Below are 10,811 nucleotides of genomic sequence, written 5' to 3' on the forward strand. Positions count from 1 at the left end.
TTACAAAAAGCCTGCAGAGACTGACTATATTCACCAGAACAACTACATTAAGTTGTAGTTGTTTGTGAATATAGTGTCCCTTTAATTAGGATTAGTTCAAGGAAGAGCGGTCAGGATTATTCAGCTTACTTGGAAATTTTAGATCAAACTGTATATTGAGGGGTTGAAAGCTAAACTGTAAAATTAGAAGCGTTTGTGTTTTTATAGCTATGTTGGAGTAAAATGTGCAGTTAATTTCTCAATTTCCAGTTTAGAGACTAACCTAATTTAAAGGACCACTCTAGTGCCAGGAAAGCATACTAGTTTTCCTGGCACTAGAGTGCCCTGAGGGTGCCCCCACCCTCAGGGACCCCCTCCCGCCTGGCTCTGGAAAGGGGAAAGGGGTAAAAACTTACCTTTTTCCAGCGCTGGGCGGAGAGATCTCCTCCTGCTCTCCTCCTCCGATCCTCCTCTTCTCCTCCCCGTCGGCTGAATGCGCACGCGCGGCAAGAGCTGCGCGCGCATTCAGCCGGTCACATAGGAAAGCATTCACAATGCTTTCCTATGGACGCTGGCGTGCTCTCACTGTGAAAATCACAGTGAGAAGCACGCAAGCGCCTCTAGCGGCTGTCAGTGAGACAGCCACTAGAGGACATAGGGGGAAGGCTTAACCCATTCATAAACATAGCAGTTTCTCTGAAACTGCTATGCTTATGAAAAAATGGGTTAACCCTAGAAGGACCTGGCACCCAGACCACTTCATTAAGCTGAAGTGGTCTGGGTGCCTAGAGTGGTCCTTTAAGTTCTGTTTACACGGTGTAATAAATAGTGACGTAAGCAATGCAGTCAGCCCATCCCATCCCGTTTGTTATTTGTTGCCATTTTGGGGGCATGGGGGGGGAAAGAGTCTGTAAAAAGGCAACAACTGCTTTTATGAAGGTTACATTGTTACCAGATACACTCCTTTCCAGAAGACCACCCAATCCTAACTTCACCCAAAGGTTCAGTTGTTTTGTAACCGTGTTATTGAAATGGTTACTTCAACCCTTTTTTTTGGCAAGGAATGTTTTGCTATTTAAAAATTATCTTTTGGATGAAAAAAACAAAAACAAAAAACAAAAAAACAAAAAAAGGGAAGAGCAATATTGAGCCAACTGGGAGACGGGGAAGTCCCCCAAATAAACACCCCCCCCCCCCCAAAAAAAAAAAAATACCCCACTTCCAGTGGCATTGCAAGGGGCATGCTCAATACATCCATTGCCAGCCTGATGGATGTATTTTATGCACAGAATAGGTATTTGACAGTCCAGAACAGAGTATCAAGGTGCCAAAGTTCTGGGTGTGTAACTAGCCCACGGCACTAAAGTGCAGATTATTCTTTATGTGCAGTCTTTCAAGCAGAAACGCTGAACATACAGATTTTCAACACCACAAACAATTCAAATCGCTGAAGGGGTCATGGTGGGTGAAGTAGCCATTTAATTTTAATTCGTGAATGTATGCTAGATAGTTCATGCGTAAAAGATTTTTGGTTCCCACAATTTCAAATAAACTGAATAACCCTCTGTGTACACATGAACACATTTGAATTATATTGTTTTGGAATTTCCCCAATAATACATTTCTGTTCTAAACACTGGTAAAGTGCCAATGCCTATAAACACTGCTGCAGATCACAATTTACATACCTTGTGCTTTCCCCTCTGCCAACAAAGGAAGCCATTCTTGCCAACACGGTCACAGAAATCATGGTCATTGGCTTTAATCTTCCAGGCAAAATCTGAAATGTAACAGTCTTCGGTAAATTATCAGAAAGAGAAAAAAACAAAAAAAAACAAAAAAAAAAAAACACAAATTTAAGCATGACATCATGTGCTCAGCTGTGTCATGGTGGGCCTTAATGGGTTGGGTCAGCTCATGTGCATGATTTGGAGGCATGTCAACCATCTTTGTGCAGTATGCCTTGTTAGAAGGCATCAGGAGGTATGTGGTGCAAGCCAGTGGGAACTGGCATAACCCTCACCGGTGCAGAGAGGGACACACCTCCAGCCAGAGACTGGTCACTTCTCCTCAGCCCACACTTTAGTAGGACGCATAGCTTTGGTTCGGGCGGGCTGGTGATGGGGAAGCTCACAAGAGGTATCCCCGGATACACCGGTGCCTCCTGGACAGGAGGATTAGGTTCTGTGGTGCAAAAGATACGAGTGGCCGGGTATAATCCCAAGATTCATTGCCAGACACAGGAGCTCTTGCGGAGAACGTCTGGTCCGCTTGGTGCTAATGCTCCGCACTCCTACTTTCATTCTTTTATTATTTGTTTAAAGGAAACCTAAAAATCGCCCAGTTCACGTCATCTCAATGAAGAGGTCTGGGTGCAGTGGTCCTATACTTTTAACTCTTTAATGTAAACCATTGTGATTTTGTAAATCCTCTAGAGATAGTCTTCCTGACAGCCTCTATAGGAACTTCCATCTCCATAATTGAATTAAGTTCAGTCCAGTAATCAAATGCAGGCAATAGCAGGATTTGATTGGAGGAGAGCGGCGTTTTGTAGCGCCTATGCACTCCAATCCAATGCTTCTCTAGGACATCACCTGAGGAGTCCCAGCGCTGGAGCTATCTTTATTCAACCTTATTTTTTACAAGGCAAAGGGTGATGGTCGGTGATCACATTGCAAGAAGAAAGCATATATACACAAAATAATTAACGATAAAACAATGATCATTATTTTCAGGACAAAAGGTTCCCTTTAATGGCACTGACACATTAAACAGCCCCTTTTTCGATTTCAAGGTCCTCGGTTTTTAAAATGTTATATTGGAATTCCTTCAATCATTCCAAATAGACACTATTGCTGGAACTACCAGTGTAGCAACAGTCATTATTTCAACCAGGCCCTGGAGTTCTGCCTGCCAAGAGGGCCCAGATCAGGCCAAGCTACATTAGCAGAACAAAAGTTTTTTTAAGAAATTGACCTGTAAAAGTTTCAGATCCATTGGTTTTCACAAATATAGCAAATTAGGGAAATATTAAGTAACTTAACCCCTTAAGGACCAAACTTCTGGAATAAAATGGAATCATGACATGTCACACACGTCATGTGTCCTTAAGGGGTTAAACAGCAAAATTAATAACCCCCCCCCAAAAAAAAAAAAAAAAGTGTGTTTTAGATAACCCCCAATTTGATACTATGGTATGGGATTGCCCTTTTTACCATAGCAAATTGGGGAGTTTGGTAGTACACAATGTCATATACACATTTAAATACCAAATTATGGGAGCTATGCAAAGAACAGCGCCCTATAGGGAGTAACAGATGGAAAAATTTTAGTTGGTTCTGAAATGACAATTACCGAAACTGAACTGCATTTTTTTCCTGCATCCACTCAGAATATGTTAATTTCAATTCAGTCAGGTTTCTAATGCGTTTGTTTTCAGCCCCTCAGAGGCGTTCATCTGACCCAGTGCTAGTTAACCCAACATTACAGTTTCACATACCCCCCAAAAAATACGAATGTACTGCATTGTATCTGTTCACATGATTGTTCCATTAACAGATCCATAAATAAATAAAACAGTTAAAGGTAACACAATAACATGATTATCAAAGTTAGTGGCTGTTTAGGTGACCAGCCACCCTCTGTGAAGTAAAAAGGTATTTAAAACTTATTATTTTCTTCCTTTATCTCCATCTGCATGGTTGGTCCAGACTCCATGACGGAGATCAATCTTGACGATCTCAGCTAATACAATGTTTTCCTCATTTAAGCATTGGGAGAATATTGCGCATGCGCAGCAAAATGCCGTGCTGTACAACCAGCATCTCCTTATAGAGATGTATTAAATTAACACATCTCTTTGAAGACCGTGGGCAACCATGTAGCACTGAGATAGGAAGGACCTTTAGTAGCCGTCTGAGTTACTACCACTAGAGGTAGTACCAGACAGTAATGTAAGTATTTTCATTGCCAAGCATGCTGGATCAGGCTATAATCTCCCGCTGACTATAGTGTCCCTTTAAGAACACCATTCTTTACAGAGTTTCTGTTGAGCTCCAAGCATGAAAGTATATCAAATAATCACAACAATTAATTTAAGAAGAAAACGATACCTTACCTACTTCATTTCCATTATCGGTTGGCGTGGTTTGTTCTGTTGTGACCATCCTAAAGGGAAAACAGAGTTACTTAAAGTAGTTCTCTCACCCCAAAAAATAGAGTATTACTTTTTTTGTGTACACACACACACACACTTTAAAGTTTTATTTTAAATCCACCCAGCCTCCATGAGGAGAGCTGGAGTGGATTACTTACCTGCGGTCCAGTGGGGCTGCTGGTCGGGCAGGCAGGGGGCGGACAGGCTGAGTAGGCGGCGAGAGAGCTTTTATCTTCCTGCTCAGCTCCCTCACGCACCGCTTAGTGATGCCGGGAGCCGGAGTGACATCATATTCCGGCTCCATTAAGCACAAGGGAGCTGAGCAGGAAGAGCTCCGGTGAACATGCTCCCTCGCTGCCAACCTCGGGTGGGGGGGGGGGGGGGCTCAAAATTGGCCAGCTCTTGGCCCCCGAGGACACAAGGCAAATGAGGGATTTGCCTGGGCGTTTGGGGACGTCTTTTTTTGGCTGCCCCCTGCAAAGTGTGGCCCAAGGCACATGCCTTGTTTGCCTCACGGAAGACACACACACGAAGATAATTAGAAGTCTAACTATGGATTACTTTGTTTAATGGTCAGAGCAGAAATTGACAAAATGGTGACGCTTTGCAAGTTGCTTTACAAAGGATCCTGTGGTATCAGTGAGTCCTCCAATTACCTCAAGAGTGTCCTCTTGCACAAGAGGAACTATGCAGTAGTAATGTGGGACCCTGAAGAAGGAATTGTCAGGAGTTGAAGAAACAAGATAGAGGTGCCAGCACGGCAGCCTTTCAAGTATCTCCCCTTTACTTACCCTTCCCTAGGGCACCATAAGAATGTAGCCTTCAGGAATCTTTACAAAATATGAAGGTGACAGTCTATTTAAATTGCGTAACTAAATGATGGTGTGCCCTAAAATATATACTTATTAAACCACCTGTCCAATATCGTGTAGGTCCCCCTCATGCTGAAGAAACAGCTGTGTTGAGGCATGGACTCCACAAGACCTCTGAATGTGTCCTGTGGTATCTAGCACTAACATTAGCAGCAGATCCTTTAAAGGATTACTATAGTGCCGGAAAACAAACTCGTTTTCTTGGCACACTGTAATCCTTAGGACCCCCCACCCTCATGGCCCCCTCCCACTGGGCTGAAGAGAGTAAAAAGGCGCTGGGGATCTCTCCTCCTGCCAACGTCAGCGCCAAATGCGCATGGGTGGCAAGAACCGCGCACGCATTCAAACCGCCCATAGGAAAGCATTACTCAATGCTTTCCTATGGATGTCCAGCGTCTTCGCACTGTGAATTTCAGTGAGAATCGCAGAAGCGCCTCAGTGTATTAACCCTCAGTGCAAAGCATAGCTGCAGGGTTAAAACTTGAGGCACCTGGCACCCAGACCACTTAATTGAGCTGATGTGATCTGGGTGCCTATAGTGATCCAAAAGGGACACTATAGTCACCTGAACAACTTTAACTTAATGAAGCAGTTTTGGTGTATAGAACATGCCTCTCTCAATCCTCTGCCATTTAGGAGTTATATCCCTTTGTTTATGAACCCTAGTCACACCTCCCTGCATGTGACTTGCACAGCCTTCCATAAACACTTCCTGTAAAGAGAGCCCTATTTAGGCTTTCTTTATTGCAAGTTCTGTTTAATTGAGATTTTCTTATCCCCTGCATGTTAATAGCTTGCTAGACCCTGCAAGAGCCTCCTGTATGTGATTAAAGTTCAATTTAGAGATTGAGATACAATTATTTAAGGTAAATTACATCTGTTTGAAAGTGAAACCATTTTTTTTTCATGCAGGCTCTGTCAATCATAGCCAGGGGAGGTGTGGCTAGGGCTGCATAAACAGAAACAAAGTGATTTAACTCCTAAATGACTGAATTGAGCAGTGAAATTGCAGGGGAATGATCTATACACTAAAACTGCTTTATTTAGCTAAAGTAATTTAGGTGACTATAGTGTTCCTTTAAGTTCTGCAAGTTTAAAGGTGGGGCCTCCATTGACAGATTTTGTTGTTACAGCACATCCCACAGATTCTCAATTGGTTTGAGATCTGGGGAATTTGAAAGCAACGACAGCACTTTTAACTCTTTGTCATGTTCCTCCAAGTATCAAGGCAACATCCCCATGAATGCCAGGACCCAAGGTTTCCCAGAGCATCAAACTGCCTCATCACTGCAAAATACACACATCATATTTTTATTATCGCATGATTGAATTTCATCTGAACCAGACAAGTCCTTAATTAACACAAAAAAAAAAAAAAAAAAAAAAAACTATTTTCACTATGCACAAGTCTATACCACACTTAATTATACAATTCATATTAAAGGCAATTTGTTTAGAAAAAACAACAACAAAAAAAAAAAAACCCCACAAACAAGCTTTTTTTTTTTTTAAATAAAGAAAAATCAAAGAATGGATTATATCTGGTTTCTTTTTAATCGGTCTATAAATAACCTTGGAAAGTGCATCAGGTATTACATCATTGCTTGCAGACTATATAAAGTTAGGAACAAATGGCCCCAACAGGATGCCACATCTATACAGATACATTAGGCAAATGGCATATACAATGTAAACCAGCTTTAACCCCATAAGGACACATGACATGTCATGATTCCCTTTTATTCCAGAAGTTTGGTCCTTACGGGGTTAAAAATATTTTGTTTTTTAAAATATTTAAATTTGCATTTTTAAGTATTGGTGCTACGATAAAGACCAAGTACATATGCAAAACACAGATTAAGGAACATAAAAAACAGTTTTACATTTTACAACTTAAAATCCCCTATCAGCAACAAATACGGGGATTCAGTTACACCAAATGGCCATATTGTGTTAAGCCCACCACTATGTCACAACATTCCCAATATCGGTGGACCTTACTATAATTATAAAATGGGATATTAACAGGCTAACTGCAATACTTACTGTTCATACTGCTTCCAGAGACCCCTCCAAGGGGGACCCATAGTGAATGGGTGGGGTGCTCAGCCCAATAGGAATCAGGTCTGGATTCCAAATATACATAGAAAAAAAAGGGGGGTGGGGCTGAATCAAACTGCTCCTACATCACTCCATGGTTCAGAACAGATGCATGTTTTCCTAACAGAGATTTTCTTTAAAGGGAAACTCCAGTGCCAGGAAAACAATCTTGCAATTGCTTTTCAATGCTTTCCTATGGGGAGTTGAGCAACGCTGGAGGTCCTCACACACCGTGAGGACGTCCAGCAACACTCTAGCATAGAAAACCTGTGCTATGGACCAGGAAGTGCCCTCTAGTGGCTGTCTAATAGATAGCCACTAGAGGTGGAGTTAACCCTGCAAGGTAATTATTGCGGTTTATAAAAAACTGCAATAATTACAGTTGCAGGGTTAAGAGTAGTGGGAGTTGGCACCCAGACCACTCCAATGGGCAAAAGTGGTCTGGGTGCCTGGAGTGTCCCTTTAAGATTCATCTTCTAAAGGCAAAGAAAGCCTTCCATACAATGACCAAGGGAGAAGGGAGAATCGAGAATCCAATCTTGGGACGGGCATTGGATGTTTAAGTGGCTATATATATATATATATATACACACACACACACACACACATACACACACATACACACTCTCTTCCCCTCTCTCTCCATTCCTTAAAATTAATTTGTAATAAGGATGTTGCTTGGATAAAAATGATATTACAATCAGAATCCAGCGCACTAATTTATTAAACACCAACTTTTAACGTTTTTAAAAGTCACAGATTTATGGACAAATAGCCAGTGATTTAGTTACAGTATATTATCATACAGTGCAGAAGCCTGCCACAACGTCAATGTACCCCATTCTTGGCAGGTCCTACTCTAGCACCCTAATGCCTGCTCTTATGAGTTTAACCCATTTTCTAGGGAAATCCTCCCTCCTGAGACTCTCTGCAGGGAGAGGTTAAATCGGCAGTGTCATACCGAGCTTACCTTACCCCAATCGATGCCGGGTGGGGGCTAAGTGTAAAAATACCCCCCCCCCACTTCCAGTGACTAGGGGACCCAAGACCCTAGTCACCCCCCCCAATAAAATGAAGACCTACTTAACCCCCTCACCCTAAAAATAACTGAGGGGGGAGACAATAAAACTAAATACCTTTTGAATTTTCCCATGCTGTGTAATTTGACTCATAACAACACTCTGATTGGTTGCCTTGGAATCCAACCAATCAGAACTTCCAAAGAACTTTCCCACGCTGTGTAAAATTACTCAGAGCACTCTGATTGGTTGGATCCCAAGCCAACCAATCAGAGTGCTGTGACAGGTTAATTTAGAGAGCAACCAATCTGAGCGCTCTGAGCCTAATTTCAGGGCGTGGGAAGGTTTTATAAGCTCAGTCTGCACGTGACCTCCCTGGGTAAAGATGGAATATTTCTTAGCGTCGGTTTTTATTTTTCGGTGTGTTTTTTTTTTTATCGTGTTTTTTTATTTGATTCGTTCGACGGGATTTATGGATTTTTATTTGGTCTTTTTGGCGTCTGAAAAATGGCATTTTTTTTTATTTCTTTACAGGTAATTAGTTTTATTGTCTCCCCCCTCACTATTTTCAGGGTGAGGGGGGTAGGTAGGGCTTCATTTTATTGGGGGTGGTGTGGGTGATTAGGGGCTCGGGGACCCCTAGTCACTGGAAGTGTTGGGGGGTATTTTTGCACTTAACCCCCACCCATCGCCAATGGGTGGGGGCAGGGGGTGAGGAAAATAGGTCCCCTATATTGTAATTTAGGGCCCCCACCTGCGCTCATGGGTGGGGGCTGGGGGGAGGACAATAGGTCCCCCCCAATTTTCATTTAGGGCCCACACCCGCCGCTCGTGGGTGGGGCCGGGGTGGATGCTAGGTTTTGTTTTTTTAAAAACAGTGAGCAGCCACTGTCTGCCCACTGTTTAGTAGACAGGCCCCTACTCATGACATAGCAAGTAGGGGCATTCAGGAGATTTTAATCTCCCTTATGCTATTATGGGGGTCATATTGACCCTCATAGAGTGAGGGAGGACATGGGGGGCTTAGGAAGTGGCAGGGAGCGCTGCGTGTCGGTAGCTCCCTCCTTGTAATAAACCAAACGAATGAAAGAAGAGGTCTTCGTTCATTCGTTTGAAATTTCTATTAATTTATTTGTCTTTCTTTGCGGGAATCTCACAGCGCTTTCTAATGTGGGCAGATGATGTGTCCCGCAGGGACTTCATCTACCAACACAAAGATGGCGGCGCCCTGGACCTGGGTCCACGCAGAAAATAAAGATTAAAAATAGGTAAGATGGGGGGCTTAAGGGCATTTGGGGGACAATTAGATGTAGTGGAGTCGGGAGTGGGGGGGGGGGGGTTAAAAAAAATACGGGATTCGGCCATGACAGTGCTTCTTTAAACAGGTCCCAGGAATGAGGTACCTGTGACAGAGAGGGGTGCAAAACCATTGGAGTATGTCTGGAATCCAAAATATATTTACATAGGAAACCAAGAAGGCTGCACTCACCTGAACATGCATACATTATAAGGGTGCTGCTGGGGCTAATTAACTCAGCCACTAAACACCAGCTTCTACAGTCATCTAGCAAATTGTAATGTGATTTGGCAACTAAAGGCAAAGTTGGAGAAATTCTAGAGTTCCACTATAGTTACAGTGTATATGTTCTAGCCTTAATTTTGCAAGGCAATTTCAATTTGCTTAGAGTTTTTTGAATAATGTGTGTTGTCATTGCTGTAGGTCTCAGTAATGTGATATTAGCTGTGTGTGAGTGCATAAATGTTCCACAGCAATAAAACTAATTTCTTCCCTCGGTGATGCCCCTCTTGCCATATACCCTTGTGTCCTTCTCTTCACATTTTGCCCCCCCACACCTTTAACTTTCTCAATTCCCCTCCCCCCCCCCACCTACTGTGCCTTACCTCATATGCCAACTACCTTCAACTTTTACCATATTCCTCCCCACCCATTTCCCCCTATAACAAATTCTCTGCCCCCTCAACTTCCTTCTTGCACGTCATATTATCAACCCATCTGTCTCCTTCTCCAATCATACATTTATTCACCTCATACCTTTTCTTTGGTGGTATGGCTGAGTGGCATAGGACTGGCAGTTCTAGAAGAGTGCACAATTCAGTTTAGCACAGGGTGCTGTAAGGAGATAGCAGTAAAGGAATATAAAGTCCTATCTTTGTTCTCTAATCAAGATTTGGCATCAAAGTGAAGAGGGATGAGAGCATGCTCGGCTGGTTCTACGCTGCATACCTACGCAGTGTGTACACTTTGTAACAAATAAATATATAAATGGCTGTACCTCACAGAGAAATCGTTACAATACAGGCACCCACATCAGGTAAGTCAGCCATCGGTTAGGTACATCGGGTACCTAACTGCCATCTCGGGGTGAAACTCTGGCCCTTTTGCTCCTGTTCTGAGTGATTTCAATGAAATAGCCAACTCTCCTTCGAGAAGTCTAACAGGGTTATTCATCTAAAGCGAGAACTGGCAGGAATTCAGAGTGCATTTAAAGGGCTACTCCGCGCTATGGTTTTATACTGAAATGCTGCACATATAGATTCCAAACACCACAACCACTTCAAAGTGCTGATGGTACTTGAACTTTCCCAGTTCGGTTGTCGAAGCGTTAAATTTAAACTTAATTTGGAATTCGCAATAAAGTTTTGAATTTAGTGAATAGCCTTGTT

The 10,811-nt window shown here is 42.7% G+C and overlaps 1 protein-coding gene across 1 annotated transcript in view; it reads right to left on the minus strand.

Annotated features, from left to right (window-relative positions):
- Window positions 1-10,307, minus strand: part of LOC134611720 (phospholipid-transporting ATPase IK-like) — a 106,904-nt gene extending 96,597 nt beyond the window's left edge. Inside the window, exons 1-3 of the mRNA XM_063455894.1 lie at window positions 10,180-10,307; window positions 4,097-4,146; window positions 1,668-1,759 (exon numbers count right to left, since the gene is read on the minus strand). Coding sequence (XP_063311964.1) covers window positions 1,668-1,759; window positions 4,097-4,145 — 141 coding nt within the window. The 5' untranslated portion in view covers window position 4,146; window positions 10,180-10,307. The remainder of the gene's footprint in view (window positions 1-1,667; window positions 1,760-4,096; window positions 4,147-10,179) is intronic.
- Window positions 10,308-10,811: the final 504 nt, after the last annotated feature.

The sequence above is a fragment of the Pelobates fuscus genome, chromosome 5, assembly GCF_036172605.1.
Source record: "Pelobates fuscus isolate aPelFus1 chromosome 5, aPelFus1.pri, whole genome shotgun sequence".
Classification (NCBI taxonomy): domain Eukaryota; kingdom Metazoa; phylum Chordata; class Amphibia; order Anura; family Pelobatidae; genus Pelobates; species Pelobates fuscus.